Consider the following 16,000-nt stretch of genomic DNA (forward strand, 5'->3'; position numbering starts at 1 on the left):
ATTATTCCTTTTTAATACATAGGAAATAATAGATGCCTTAAAAATTCAAATAAAACAAAAATGTTTCCCTCCCACACGTCCCCCAATACTACTCCCTCACAGGATCACCACTGTTAACCATTTGGTTACATCCCACCGGTCCTTAATCTATGTATGTGGGGTTTTTTTTCCTTAAATAAAATGGAGTCACCCTATAAATAATGTTCTAGTACTTGCTTTCTTCCTTGGTATAGTATGAAATCCATTTATAGCAAGAATATTTGTATGATTTTAAGATTTAAAACCAAAGAATAAAAAATCATGAAAAATTTCCCCGTCATTAAATATTTTTTCTCTAACATCATTTTTAATGGCTATATGGTAGTATATGAATGAATCATAATGTATCCAAGTACTTTGTTTATGTTGTTTTCCAAGTTTTTACTATTATGGGACAAAGCTGTCATGAGTCTCTGTGTGCACCTATTATCTTTGTGCACTTGTGTGACTATGTTTTTAGATCAAGTCCTAGAAGGGGAACAAGCTGGGTCAAAGGGTCTGCCCATTACAGAGTCAGATTATTTTCCAGAGGGCTGGGCACCTTTGAGAGCTTGTTGGACGAGGCCTTTTGAGGAGCAATGTAATATAGAGATTAAGAGCAGGACTCTGAAGTCAGGCAGAATCCTGACTCTGTGACCTCTTAGCTGTTGGCCTTTGGTCATTTTCTTCAACCTCTCTGAGCCTCAGTTTCCTCCTCTGTAAATTGGGATAATGACAGTGCTTACCTCAGTGGGATACTGTGAGGATTATATGAGATAATATATGTAAAACGCTTAGTCCCAGGCATATAGGTCAATGCTCACTGTCATGTAAATGACAGCAATTAGTTCCATTTGGGAGTTGAAGCTGTTTGGGCTCTTTCTTATTTATTTGGTGAAGTTAATGCTTTCATTTTCCTGATGCCCAGTCAATAATGGCAGTGAGATGAGTGCAGCTGAGTAATAAGACCTGGATGCAAAGTGGCCTTATCTTCACTCTGGTGACAACTCTCCCTGCAATTTGCCCTCCCTAGTACAGATAATGATGATAGAAAAAGGAAGGAAACCAGGAGTCTCTGTTGCCATTCCACCTCCCTGGAGATGGTGCTGTTTTAGTGAGCACAGGGTGGGAACTAGAAAGAGGTAGCCTCAGAGGAAAGGACCTGCTGAATGCAATATTCCCCTTCTCAGACCTTGGACAGCCCTTGCCACCACCACCGCTGCAGGCCCTTCCTCACTGAGGTGAACGTCTTCATGGCTTCCGAGAAAACGAAGAATTGCAGGGGGAGAAATAGCTACCCACTCACCCCCACTCTCAGAACCCAGTGAGGCCTTCAGGCCATGGGAACCTGAGCCCTGTTCTCAGGAAAGAGGTTAGAAGGGAGGGCAGAGCCATCTAGGGCTTCAAACTGGAGCTTTATTTAGGTTAGCAGGCTCAAGGACAGTGAGTACCTTTAGGGAAGGCAGAGAGGGCCCTGAAAGGACAATGGAGGAACATTCTGCTGAGGGCCGGATTTGAGAGAGACCAGTTTGTCCTTCCTCCAACCCTCTCTCCATAAGAAAAATAACTGAAGACCATAATTTAGTTCTACCTCTGTACTTTATTATTACTAACCTATCCCCCTCCATCCCCTCATATTTACACCCAGTCCCTCCCCCAAAGCGTGCTTTGACAAAAGTTCCTGTTAACACGTTGAGAAGCATGTCCACCAAGCAGGCAGTCCTAGATGTAGTGGGCACTGTTTGTCCTCAGGCAGGTTGGGCACCAGAGAAAGGCTACTCTGGAGATTTAGGACACAGGTATGGGTGTTGGGGTCAAGGGAGGCCCCCATCAGCAGATACTCTTCTTCCTCTTTTGGAGCTCAGGGTATACCAAAAACCTTTAGTAAAGCAAATTGGAGTAGTGGGCTCCTCAATGTCAAGCTTAGTGATTCCTTTGCTTGTAAGGACCTACCCAAGTAGCCAAGTCTGGGCTCAGACCTGCATCTGGCTTCCAAGTTGTCCTGAGGAGCAGAGGGGCAGCTCTGCCTTGGAAGCCAGGTCTGACTGTCTGCCATCAGCCTTGGAGGAGTCTTATTTAAGGGAGCCAGGAGTGGAAGGCGAGGGGAGGTATGTATGAGGTATGAGCATTGTTTTAAGCTCCGGGAAGTTGCAGCTTGGTCTCAATTATATGGGCAGGTAGGGAATGACTGAGCAGGAGAACCGTTTCATTTGGCCTCCAGAGGCTCCTCCAGCCCCTCAATAAACCCCACTGGTGTTTGGAGCCGCAGGGAACAGGGGAGCAGATCTTTAACATTACAGAATGTTAGAGCTGGAAAAGCTCATCAATCCTAAGCCCAGAGACAGGACAGCATTTGGCTCAGGCCACACAGTGATTTAGTGGCAAAATTTCAAAGAAAGTAAAGGAGAAAGAAAGTGAAAAAAGTACATGTGACTTTCTTCAAACCTTATTTAGGGAAATCTGATTTACCCATGCTAAATTAGGGTCCTTTTAAACAGCTCACTTCCCTAGGTTTTGAGACTGACCTGAAACACTGACTTAGTCCCTTTTTCAGGTGTGGTGTGACAGGGGAGGTTGGTGTGGGGGCCCGGAGGGTGTGGGGACTTTCACGGTGAGGGACATGGGCTGGATGGCCCTTGGTGCCCTGCTTGCCGGGGATTGGGCAGTGCCTGGATGGGCTGTGCTGTCAGTAGCTGGTGGGGAGAGGGGTCCAGGCAGGTGGGATGTGCTCTCAAGGTGGCTCCAGGTGATCCTGTTGGACCCAGCTGGGCCTATGTGACCTTAGCGCCTCTTGGGAAGCAGGACCTGGCTCGATGCCATTTCTTTGGGCCTAGGCCCTGTGGGAGGCCAGGACCATCCCTGCGGCACTTGCAGCTCAGGCCCATCCTCTGTTGGCACTGCCACCTCTGTCTCAAGGTGCCCCAGCTAGGGAAAGGCCCTGCAGCTGCTCCTCGGCACTCGCCAGCTCCGCCTCATCACGCCCACTCTCCGAGCCCTCGAAGCAGCCTGAGTCACGCGGGATGTCCACCTTAGGTTCTGACACTGTGTGTACCACTGGATCCTGGCTGCTCTCAGCGCCCTCTTCTGCCTCCTCACTGCCAGCTGCCAGGGACAAGAAAGAGGAGACAGAACATGAGGTTCTTGGTCCTTAGCTTGGGGTGGGGGTTGTTGGATGCTCTGAGGAGCCCCTGCATGGGGCCAGGAACGCTGGGAAGTCCACCATAGACTGTCTCTCCTTCTTCATACTCACCATCCATCCTCTTCCCTTTTCTCCCCACATCCAGCCAACTCTGTGGCCCAGGATCTCAAACTTTATGAGCACCAAGCTAGGAGTCAGGAAATCTAGGCTAAAATCTTGGCTCAATAATTACCTAACTTTGCAGTCTTGAGTAAAATGCGGTACCTTCTCTGGTCTTAAGTCTCCCCTCTGATCCAAAACAGGGTTGGACCCAATAATCCCCAAACCCCTCCCACCACAAACTTTCCTCCAGGTTTGTGGAAAGTGTCTTCCCACTGCAGGAGACCCCCAGGCCAGAGTGCAGTAGGGCCGAGCCAAGCCAGGTCTCCCCATCTTGTAATATCAGCAGGCAGGCAGATATACCCACCACCCGCTACTAAGCCCACTCACTGTCGTAGTCCAGCAGCAGCTCAGCAGCTGTGAGAAGCTTGGCCCGGTGCTGTGGGTCCACGATGTTCAGCTCATTGAGGTGTGTTTCCCGCAGCTCTTTGAAGTCTTCCAGTGTCTGGTAACCATTGAGCAGCAGGGTGGACGTGTGCTCCTGTGGGCAGAGGGTAGGCTGCTTACACGCTGCCCTGCCAACGACCCCTGACTGCTGATGTCCCTGGCCCTGATTCCTGTGGCAACAGTGCCTCCCTTGATCTAGTGCTGGTCCAAGAGACTTGTAAGACCCTGGGGAGAGGGACATCCTGAGCTCAAACCTCCAGGCCAATGCGCTCCAACAGCTCATGCAGAGTCTTCGGCTTGGGCCTTTTGCCCTTGCTCTGTCGGCGGCTTGGGCGGGCAGGCCCCACAGCTTCCTCGGGCAGCACATCCACGTAGATGAATTTGAAAGAGCCCAGCCTGCCATTGAGCAGGCCTAGCCATGTGCCCACGGGCGGCTTTTCAATGATCTGGATCACATCTCCTTTCTGTGGAGGGAGAGGAGAGGAGGACAGAGGAGAGAGGAGGGGTGGTCTCTTGGCCACCACCCACGCTTGGCCTAGCCTCCTTTGCGGGTCCAGCCTGCGAGGCTTAGGAGGGGCCCAAATGCCAACCTTACCTGCAGTTTCAGCGAATCATGGTCATAGGGGCTGGGTGTGAAGTCAGTGTGGACTCGTGCCCTGCCACAGAAGGGCCCTGTGTACTGGGGGGCAGGTGGTTCCTCCCCGAAGCTGCCAGAGCCTGGGCTGGGGCTGCAGAGCTCACTGCCTAGAGGAGATGGGGCAGGGAGGAGGGTTACCTGTGTCCCAGGGTAGCTGGGGCAGCACCCAGCAGGAGCCTTCCAAGGGGTCTGGCTAGAAATCCCAAGAACACATGCTAGGAAGAAAGCTGAGCTCTGGCAAGTCTCACTACATGAAAAGGATTCTGACCCATCCCTAGGCCATGCTGCAGGAGCACAGCTTCACCTCTAGGGCCTCAGGCATGAAAATCATTAACAACAGGAGACCTAAGAACTGGAAAACTGGGAGGGCCTCTGCAGACTGTCTGGGCCAACACCCCAGTGAACAGTTGAGTGAAACTGAGGCCAGACAGGGAAAGTGACCTGCCCAAGGCCTCTCATCTTGTAAGAGGGGCCATTAGACTCCGGCTCTCCTGACTCCCACTCCAGTGCTCCTTCCACCCAGGAAGCCACTCCCTGCATTAATATTTTACTTTCTGTACTTAATAAGACTCAGTGTTTATCATAATATCACATGGAACTCAGATGAGCTCCTTTTCCCAGGGAAGGGTAAGACGATGAGCAATTTAAATGGCTTTCAGTGGGGAGCAGGGAGGTGTCAGTGGAGCCAGAGAGAGAGCAGGGAGCTTGGAATGTGATCTCCTCTAGGCAGGGCTGCTGGAACCTCTTATCAGCCCCAGTGACTTCTAGAAGATAGCAAGTGGTGCCCTAAGCCAGCAAATCAAAGTCTGGGGTCCAAAGGGCTGAGAGACCAAGCTGGATAATGCCCTATCCCCGCTACCCACTGCAGACTGGATGTCACAGGGCCAGGGAGCTGTAAAGAGCCCTGCCTCTTGCTCCCCTTAGAAAGAAATGGGTGGGGGGGAGGGGCTGCTCCAAGATAGCAGTGAGGTGCTTCCTCTGCCCTTGAGCCCCTCTAGGACCTGGAGACAGCAAATGGAAGCTCATCGAGGACAGACTCAGGTTCAAGTCATTGCTCTGCCACTCACTGGTTGGGTCACCATTGGTAAGTCATTTAACCTTCCTGAGTCTCTGTTCTCACTTTGGTCCAGTATGGATAATAATAGTACGGGCCCCATGGAGTTGTGACGATTTAACATGAAGAGGGCTAGAAAAGTTCCCATCAGGCAAACAGTAAAGATTCATTTCTCTTACCCCCTTTCAGACAGCCTACCTGCATCACCCTAACTCAGTCCTTTTGTCTAGACACAGCAGGTGGCCCCTCTCTGTCTGGCCTTCTCACCTGTGGATGCCTGACGGCTGAGTGACCGGAGCTCAGGCTCCTCCTGCTCAGAAAAGGCCAGTGCCATCTTCTCAGGGCCCGGGCTATCCAGGCTGCAGTCTGGGGATGTCGGGGAGGCTGAGCCCTCCTCCAAAGTGTCTCCCTGCAGGGGAGAGGAGGCAGGAAGTCCCAAGTAGTTTAGCTGGGTGCACATGGGGTCAGCCTCAAGTGCAAAGGAAACAGGCCTGGGCTTGCCAAAGACCTGGCTCAAGCCCCAGCTCTGCCCCATACAGGATGTGTGACATTCTCTGAGCCCTAATTTCTTATTCTGTAAAATGGGAATGACAGCCCTTTCCCTGCCAACCCCATGGAATGATGATCGGCTGGGATGCTGTGTGCATGGGCTTAGTCGGCTTAAAGTGCAGATGTACACGTTTTTAAGGCCATGGTATAGGGTTTGAACTCACAGCCTTTGCTAGGGCACAGTCAGGCTGAACATGGCATTTTAGAGGAACTACTTTGGGCTGTACACCTAAGTATATGCCAGCACATCCATCCTTTCATTTAATCCTCATAGTGATACTTTAAGGTAAGGGCTATAATTGCCCGGATTTTACAGATGAGGAGGAACGTTTCCAAGGCCGGCCAGAATAAGAGGTGACACGGGAACCCACAGTGAATTCTGGCCAGACTCCAGAGCTCATGCTCCTACCACCTCGCCAGACCACAGTGCACTGGTGTGCTGGTAACATTAACAACAGGTTCTCTGGGGATAAAAGTGCTGATTTGTAATGTTTGCCAATTCCTGTGTTGTAAATACTCCTCACCATGGCTGACGTCAATCTCTCATTGCGATGTCGCTGAACTGGGGTGTCAGGAAGAGATGGGCAGCAGCACCCCAGTACAGAGCATCTACACCACACAGATACGATAGATGCAAATAGCCCCAGTGGCATAGATAATAGTAAAAATGTGGTACAAGAATTAGGAAGTAATCAGGTTTGAGCATTTATTACCCTTGTTTTTCCTACCATCTATTTAATTGTAATTAGAAAGAATGGTTGTGTTTGACAACTGGCTGGCAGAATTCCTGAAAACCCGACCAACAGCTCTTGTGAGCTGATGCGAGGCAGCACGAGCCAGCCCCAAACACCACTGCCTCCTGTAAGAGGGGTGCAGTTTACGGGGCGTGGGATGAGCCTGCCCCACAGCTACGTTTGTGCCACCCTTTCAGGGAAGCCAGGCTTCTCTATTTTCTCTCATAAAGGGAGCCTCTTCAAGTCAGGCCCTCCCAATCCCCGGGGCAGTGACTGTCAAGGCGGCTGTCCCTTGACAGCCCTTCCCCCGGCCCAGACCTTCCCCTTCCCTAAGGCCTCACCATCTCCTCCGACAGGGCCTTCACCATCATCTTGCCCATCTTCCTGTTCATGGTTCGGGAAATGACTGCCCTCCACTTCTTACCCAGCTTTTTGCCGCTCTTCCCTGCATCCTCTGGGGTAGGGGTACCTGAGTCATCTTCTGGAATCTGTGACAACAAAGGAGGAGGTCCAGGGATCCTGGTTACCCTAGTTGGATCGAGGACTTGGAGGCAAAATGAGACCTTCTCTTCACAGTAGAGTCTGGAGGGGGGTGGGCTGAGGAATGAGAGGCTCCCATCCCTTACCCCTTACCCCTAGTCCTATTCTGGTCTCTGTCCTCTCCCTGGGGCCTATTTAATTTGTAATTGAAAATAATGAGGGTCTTGGGGCCTGGAATCTTGGTGGGTGGGAGAGGTGGCCATTCTCTGTTCAGGGAGGTTTTGCCCCCACAATCCTAAAATCTCTTCTTCCCCGTCCCCCTCCCCCCAACCCTCCCACCCAGGGACTGTAGCCAGATCCCCCAAAGAGGCTCTGAAACTCACATTATCATCCAGATTAAATTCTTTCTCGCTCACCACGGGGGAGCTGGGTTTAGATTTGGCAAAATCCTTGAAACTGCTGGAACGCTGAAGTGAAAGCTGGAAGAAGCAGAGGTATTGCAATTAGTGGGGCTGAAATGGCTGCCTGGGTACAATCTGCTGCTCTACCCTCCACACACATACCCCGGGGCTAGGCACAGCCATATGTGCCCTGTGGGCAAAGAGCTAACAAGGTTAGTTGCCAAGAAGTCTTTGTAGCTACCTCTAATGGGCCCCCAACCCTGGCCACAGATTGATCTTCCTGAATTTTAGTCTTCAGAACCCTGGAGTGAAAGCCTAAATGAGTCAGTGTACATAAATTTCTATACTGGAGACATATCTCAATGCATATATAAGGATCACCTCTACGTAAGTAACGATAGATCCCTCCCAAACCCTGCAGCACCAGCCTCCATGCTCTGGGCCTGCTTCACAGGGGTAAACATACTGGGGCCTCCAACCTGATAATCCTGTACCTCAAAAAGAGTAAGGCCCAGGAGCCAGCAAGATTTGACATTATACTTTCTGGAAAACACATTAGAAGCTTACTCACAGAAAGCGCCCACAGATCTGGGACACAAATAATTGGGGCTGATATAGCGAAAGCTAGCTGCCATTTTCTCTGTATTCATCTCAGCTTTTAACCTTAGCCACCAGTGTGATGAGCTGGCTACTGTTGATGTTTGCCTGTGTTGGGACTTGTAGGCAAGACCCATTGTTGGCGTGGATGACACTGTTTTTAGGAAACCAGCTTTCTTAACTGTATATGCATGCATATGCTGAGATATCAGCTGGAAACCAGGACAAAGCAGGTAAGGAGGGCTGCCTTTATACACAAGAAGTTGTGACTGAGCCTGTATCAAGATAAACAGGCAAGGCCAGAAGATACACACAGGAACCAGGGTTCACAGATGGCCAGACAGATAGAGAGGGATAGACGGCAGACACCAGAGATAAGGGCTGGAGGAACCGAAGCTCCAAACCAACACAAAGCTGAAAGTTTCACATCCTCTTTCTTACTTCAAGGTGGGAGTTGTCCAGCAGTAAGCCCCCAGGGCCAGGGCAGTATCGTCTGTTACCCCTTCCCACCCTCACCATCACCAACACACAAACAATTGGCTCCAGCTCTTAGGGACTGCAGTGTAGCAGTTCAGCGCTCTGGGTGGGACTTAACAAAAGCCAGGTCAACAATCAAGGATCAGGGGTCACACATTCCTAGAGGTCAGAGCAAGGCGGTTGACCAGAAACTAGGTCAGTGATTAGGCCAAGCAGACATTACCACCATGAGGGCTTTATGGGTGGGGCACCTGCCGCCTGAGTCAGATAGTCTCTTACATGCTACACTGGAGAGCTGGAAAAAAAGGGCCTGCGAGTTGGGGGTAAGAAGGGGAAATCATGACCAAGGGGTGATGGCTATGGTTCTCATGCATCTCTTTCAGCCTCCTTCCTTAGTTTCCCCTCCCACTTTTCCTCTTTTTCTACGTTTCTTTCCCCTTCTCTCCTCTACCTTATTTATTTCCTCCTCTTGTAGGGCTAGGATGCAGCTGCCTGGATAACTTCCTCCTCTTATGGCATGGAAAAGAGGGAACAGAGAGAGGGTGGGCACTGGGCAGGCTTGCTATTTATAGGCCGATGGGGCCTGTTGTGGCCTTCCCTCCACCATCCCTCAGACAGTTTGCAGACCAGGAGGCTGAGAGTCGCCCCTGAAGCCCCAGGGACTGGCAAGCCTGGAAAGCAAGCAGGAGGGCAGGCGTGGGGCCGGGAGAAGGCTTTGTTGGGGAAGAGAAAACTCACTGCCTGGCTGCCCTCTAATTGCAGCTTTTCTCCGAGGCCCTTTCCTGTCATTAATCTGCAATCTGGAGTCTGGGAGGAGGGGCCTTTGGCTCCTAGGACCCTGTTTTATGGCCCATCTGTCCCAGCTTTAGCACAAACCAGGAGGGGAACAATTCAAAGGGGGCCTTGGAAATTGGTGTTGGGGTTTGAGCCCAGCTGGCTGTTTCTCAGCCCAGGGAGATGGAAAGGACTACTCAGGTTCTCTGCATGACCAAACGTACGAGTGGCTACCCTTAGGGGCAGCCCGGAATGTCCTGAGTGCCTTTCAGTGACCCTGAAGGCACCCCTGTCCGAGGACACATTGAAATCCAGGGCTCCTTTTGGCTTTCTGCCTGGTCTTCCCTGTGGGGTGAGGACTTCCTGAGGGGTCATGTGCAGGTGAGATAGTATCGTACACTGTTGGTCTGTCTTTCACGTTCTGAGGGGAGCAGGCGGGCCTCTTGGAGGGAGCTACATTTCCAGACATCAGACATCGAGTTCAACTCCGGGATATATCATATTAGGCGAATCACTCAACCCCTCTGAGCTCACTTTCTTCACTTGGTGTCAGGTGGTGAGGGGTCAAATCATGGTTCTGCCGTTCACTATCTGTGCAAGCCTAGGCAAGTTACTTAACCTCTCCAGGCTTTTGTTTCCTCATCAGTAAAACAACACCTATCTCATGGGGTTGTCACGAGGATGAAACGAGTACACAGGCACAGAGCTTAGAACACTGCCTGGCACACAGCAATCCCCCCATCAAATGTCAGCTAGCGATTAGCCTTTCACATGACTCGCCTCCAGGTTCTTACCCAGGGTGTTTCCCCACCTGGAACACTGTGCCCTTCTCTCTGTCAACCATCTCTTCTCCCCTCCTTCGAAATCCAATTTAACTGGAAGCAACCCAAATAAATGCCCATTGACTGCAGAATGGATCGATTATTTGTGGTCTAATCACACAAGAGAACAGCAGACAGCAGTGAGATTAGGACCGTCCCCAGCAATATGGGTCAATCTCACAAGCACAATGTTGTACGAAAGGAGACAGCCAAAAAAGCATATGTATGATGTGGTTCCATGTACATCAAGATCAAAAACTGTCCAAACTATAATCTCTGCTGTTAGAAGGCAGATGGTGGTGGCCCTTGGGGAACGGGGACGCGTAGCGACGGGCATGTGTGTGTGTGCTGGGGAGGGGGAAGGCATGGGGGCAGCTTCTGGGGTGTTTCTTGATCAGGGTGCTGCTTACATGGGGGTGCTCGCTTTATGGAAATTTGAGTTGTTCACCTATGATTTATATGCTTCTCTGTAGTACACTATACGACAATCAAAAGGATTTAAAATCCAGTTTTAAAGGCACTGCCCCCTACAGAAAGACTCCGCCTGATCACCCCTCAGAGCCTCCCACTGCTTCCCCTGCTTCTTAAGTAATCTTGACTGTTCCCAGGTATCTCACCAACTACCCTCTCAGTGTAACAGTCATGTGCTGAGCACGCTCTGAGCTCCAGGCCCGTGTGTGTGTGTGTGTGTGTGTGTGTGTGTGTGTGTGTGTGTGTGTGTGTGTGAATCCAGAAATGAACGGTTAGACACGTCCCATGTGGCTGGCACCCTGCTCAGGCCTCCTGTTACACCCCCATTTCCTAGCTGAGGAGACGGCAACTCCCAGCAATAGAGTGACCCAGGTAGGCACACAAAACTGGTGGTTGAAAGAGCCAGGTGTGTGACACTGTGCAAGTTGCTGTGTTCCTGCCATCTTGGAGCTCGTGGGGGAGCCCGCCAGTGTGTAAAAGTGGACTGAGTGCTGTGCCGGCCTTGGGTGGTGTTTGAATAGCGCTATAAGGAGAGCAAACAGGAGTGTGGAAGAAGGGCTTAGGAGGGCTTCATGGAGGAAATGTACTTGAGCTAGGCGATGAAGGGACACTGGGATTCTCCTGGTAAGTTGGAAAAGGTTTGAACAAGAATGTGAGTTAGGAGTGCTCCCAGTGTGGTGATGGACTGGGTAGGATGGGAGGGGGTGCAGTAGAGGTTAGCAGGTCCCAGCCAGCCCAAGGAACTTGGGCTTTATCCAGCAGGCAATGGGAGCTACTGAATATACTACATGCAGGTTGGTGGGGATAAGGGCGTCACAGCTAAAGGTGTGCAGTGGGAAGGGAACCATGGGGGAAATAGTGTGGTGGGACTGTGGTGAGATGGGGGCAGAAAGAGCCTGTCAGGAGGGACCACTGAGCACTGGAAGAGGATCCTAACTTCCTCCCCATTGCCCCTGGTGGGAGGTCTGGGGTGTGATGGAGAGTCAGGGTGAGGTGGGGTAAGACTATCCTTAGGGAAGGCAAGTCCTAGGGCAAATTCCTTTACCCTTCCTGCATTCCAACACTGGCCTTTGGGTGAAATCAGATCAAAGGGAAGGTAGTGAGAGACACTGAAGGAGGCAACATATCTCCAAAGGGCAGCCAAGGGTTATGCCCTCTCCTCACCCCACGGCCTTCCCAGTCCTTCGAGATCTAGAAGGGTGCCATGTCCTGACTCTGCCATCCTAGAAGGCTTGCCTGCTCCCTCCCTTTGCTGCCTGGAGGGTCATTCATTCCACTGCCCTCTGGATCTTCCCTATAAAGCTGCCCTACTGCTGAATCTCTTATGCTCATTGGACTCTTTGAGCACTTTGGAGATCAGTAGCGGGACAAGAGAATGGCGAGAGAGGGGGTTAAAAGTCTGGAGTCAGACACATCTGGGCTTGAATCTCTGTTCTGCAGATTACCAGCTGTGTGACCTTGGACAAGTTACCTCACTACTCTGAGCCTTGGGTTACAAAGGAGGGGCAATGACCATATTGGCCCCTACCGCACAAAATTGTTGTGGGGAGTAAAGGAGCTAAGAGATAGAAAAAGGGCACCACACAGCACCTGGTGCCTGACAAGCCGTCCCTCAGTGGTGTGGTGACTTGTGAGCACTATGGGATCGTTCTCCATTGCAGGACTGGGACCATGGCTCATTCTTCTTTGCAGTGTGCTCCCCACCCCCCACCAGGCTGACAGCACGCACCCCCTCATGTGTGCCTGCCACATGTGTGAAAAGGACTTTGCACAGTGATTGCTCCAGGCGACCCATTAACCTCTTGGGATGGGCAGATCAGGGACTGTGCCGCTGTTTGGAGACGTGGGAACTGAGTCCCAAAGAAGGCAAATGAACTGCCCAAGGCCCCACAGCTAGAAAGTAGCAGGACCAGGATTCCAACTCAGCTTTCTTGCCCCGTGGCCAAACCCATTCTCCATTTGGGAGGCATGGGAGGAGAAGCAGGGGCAGGAGGGAGGGCCCTCCCTTGCTGTTATGCTTTCCCCTCTACTATGTCACCTCAGCCTCCAAGAGGAAGGGACTTGCCTGAGGTCATCGGTGCAAGCAGTGAGGGAGCTGGACCCACTGATAAGGTGCCTGAGGAAGATGCTGAATCCACCTTATGGAGGCTTGGTTTTTCTAGGGAATTTCAATGGTGTGGGGCTTTGAGAGACTGTGGAGGCAAGTTCATCCTGGCTTTAGGCAGGTGTGGGGTGGGGTGGGGTTTGCCATGGACCTCAGAATGCTACATGGGCCCTTACTTCTCCTGGAACAGGCTTGGGGGAAACCCTAGAGTTCTTCCCCACCCCCAGGCCAAACACAGAATCTGGGTAGTTGAAGTTGGGAAAGAAAAAGGGGACTTCTGGCTTCTGCGTGCCCCTGGGTGCCTCCACCTGAGGTGGCATGGGGTCCCAGTGCCAAAGTGTCAGCTCTTTCTCAGACTCTTTCCTCTGGCTTAGCTCCCCTGTGGTTTGGGGCCCAGCAGTGTCTAGAGCTGTCTTTGCTTCCCACCCCCACCAGCCTGAGAACAAGGGGAAGTGGCCCTGCTCTCAGGAGTGGCAGCCAATGGCAGGCCTGCTGGGCCTAGCACTGCAGAGGGTTTGGGCAGGGGTGACGAAGCCGGTGTGAAGATTCATGAATCTAACCCCAGCTCACCTCTACTGCAGCCTTAGAGACGCAGCTGGGGTGGGGAAAATATAGCCGGAAATGGGTTATATTCATTTCTCAGGCTCCAGGGCCTGAGATGGGGTAGGATGCACACCCCAGTGCCCGGGGGCTCAGCCTCACCACTGTCTCAGCCTCCACCTGGGAGGTGGTTCCCTGCCAAGTGGGGTCCCTGTAGGGGACCTGGAGTGAGCTCCAGGGAAAATGGACAAGGCATAGTGAGGGCCTCAGCCCGGGCCTGGGGTTGGGGCTTGGCACCTTGGCTGGCTTTGACGTGGTCCTAGAATCCCACTGGGTGTGGAAGGTATACTTGCTGATTGCCTGGGAGAATCCTAGAGTTGACTCAAAGAATTAAGTCTAGGAATCCTTAAATCCAACCAAAGAAATCTAGATCTGGCAGAGCCTTCAAGGAATCTTCTAGTTCAGCTTCAGTCCCAGAAAGATGAATACCACAGCTGTCCATGACAGTTACTTTTTCCCCCCGGCCTCTAAAATCCCCCCAGTAAATTTTCCCTCCTCAGCTCTCACTCCTACTCATCATCTCACCTACTTCATTTTTCATTATCCATAGACAAGTTCTCCCCACCCAAGAAGAATCTCATGCTTCCCCGCAACCCACTGCTGGTTTGAAAGTCCTTTTCCTGAGTCTGGAAATCACCTCAGACTAGTAGGCCGGGGTTGGCACCATCTCCAGTGGGCCTGGGTAGCTGCAACACAGCTGAATCAAGTGGGCAGGGTCTGGGCTATGGCCAAAGGGTGAGGGCCCTGGAAGCATTGTGGTTCTAAAAGCAGGTTCCTTTAAGCGAGATTACTCCTAAGAGCCCAGGCTCTGGCAGAAGTGGAGACAATTATCAGTGTTGGGGAGAGAGAATTATGCACAGTCTCAGGATTCAACTCAAGAACTGTATTTTGTAATTCTTGAATTCTAGTCTAGGATTCTAGCTTCTAATTTTAGGCCTCTAGCCCATCATCGTAAGATTCAATTCCGTAAGTCTAGACTTTTAAGAAGCTATTTTGCAACTCCGTTACTCTAGAATTGTAAAAGGCTCTTCTGTACCGCTGTCACTCTAGTAATCTTTGGGCCCCAGTCCCATTGCCCCCTGGAAGAATGAACCTCACCTTTGGACTCAATGTCTGACCTTTGGCTTGTCCCACTTCTAAGAGTCCAGGAGAGGATACGATTGAGAGAGCAGAGGAGGGGGAAAGAAGACGTGAGTTCCCACAGAAGCTCCTTACCTTCTTCTTCTGTGTGGGTTCCTTCTCACTGGCATTGGAGGGCTTGCGGCGCAACATGGTCCTCTACTTGGGTGAAACTCAGTCCCTTCTCTCCAAGATCTCAAGATGTAGAGGCCTCTTGCTCAGCGTCGCCAGCCCTGTCCAGGGGGTACGGCATGGACTGAACTCCTGGCTGCCACTCTGACTGCTGCGGTGGCAGCTTGGGGGTGCAGGCCATGGACACCCTGTGGCGGCAGTGGCATACAGGAAGCCCTGCCACGTGACCTGAACTTATAGCAATCGCAGTCCCTGCTGGCCCCTAGGGAGGAAGGAAGTCCCAGCTTCAGTCTCCAGAGGTTCTGATGCAGACGGCTCTTGGGTTGAACAGTCAGAGAAAAGTCCCTACCCTGATGCCTCATGTCAGTCAACATCAGTCCTTCTGCTCTGTCTTCCGGGTGGCGGCCAATCTTCTTGATATAGGATGGCCTACACGAGCCCTTTATCTCCCTGACCCAAATCCACAAACCAGAAGTTGGACCATCTCTCTGCTTGTTGGGTCAATGCTCGTGGTCAACTTATATCACCAAGGCCATCATGGCCATCACTATCATCACCCCTATGAACATCACCGCTACTACCATGACCACTGCTACTATTACTCCCACAGCCATCATCTCTCAGCCATCACCTTATATCCATCATCACTGCAATCATCCCCACTGCCATCAGCACACCTACAGCCATCCTCACTAGTGAAATCATCCCTCAGCCATCACATGAATATTTATCCCCATCATAGCCATCACCACAACAGCTGAAAAGCAACTGCAGCAATTAGTCCCACAGCTTCAGCAACCATCCCATTCAACTGGCACGTATTGAGCGCCTATGCAGTAAGCTTGGAATGTTCACACTGTGGATTATCTGTGGCAGATTACATTAGGTGAAAGTATGACTATATTACTGTCTTTATTTGGAGATTAAATATGGTTTAAGGGGATGTTTATAGGTGTCAAGTTCATAAGGGGTGAAGTCTGATAGTTAAATTCATGTGTCAATTTGGCTAGGTTATGGTGTCCAGTTGTTCGAACAAGCAAGTACTAGCCTGATTGTTACTGTGAGGACATTTTCATAGGTGGATTTGAATCTATAAGCAGTTAATTAAATCTACAGCAGATTGTATCTACAATCAACAAAGGAGCTAACTCTCAGCAATGTGGGGAGTCTCCTCATTCAATCAGTTGGAGGTTTTAAAAGCTAGAACTGACTGAGGATTTCAGAAGGCAGAAAGAACAATTTCTGCCTCTGTTTCAGCTAGCCAGCTTTTCTTGGGGTATTCAACATCACCTTCATCAGAGTTTCCTGCTTGAGGCATGCCCTATGGAATTTGGACTTGCCATTCTC

The 16,000-nt window shown here is 51.1% G+C and overlaps 1 protein-coding gene across 1 annotated transcript; it reads right to left on the reverse strand.

Annotated features, from left to right (window-relative positions):
- Positions 1-1,442: 1,442 nt before the first annotated feature.
- On the reverse strand, positions 1,443-14,993 carry SASH3 (SAM and SH3 domain containing 3). The gene is made up of 8 exons (XM_077146609.1): positions 14,618-14,993; positions 7,541-7,636; positions 7,019-7,165; positions 5,662-5,803; positions 4,299-4,447; positions 3,958-4,167; positions 3,647-3,797; positions 1,443-3,120 (listed from the first exon to the last, which is right to left on the reverse strand). Exons 1-8 carry the CDS (start codon positions 14,672-14,674, stop codon positions 2,930-2,932), a joined length of 1,143 nt encoding a protein of 380 aa, XP_077002724.1. The 5' UTR covers positions 14,675-14,993; the 3' UTR covers positions 1,443-2,929.
- Between the last annotated feature and the right edge of the window lie 1,007 nt (positions 14,994-16,000).

The sequence above is a fragment of the Tamandua tetradactyla genome, chromosome X (genome assembly GCF_023851605.1).
Source record: "Tamandua tetradactyla isolate mTamTet1 chromosome X, mTamTet1.pri, whole genome shotgun sequence".
Taxonomy (NCBI): Eukaryota; Metazoa; Chordata; class Mammalia; order Pilosa; family Myrmecophagidae; genus Tamandua; species Tamandua tetradactyla.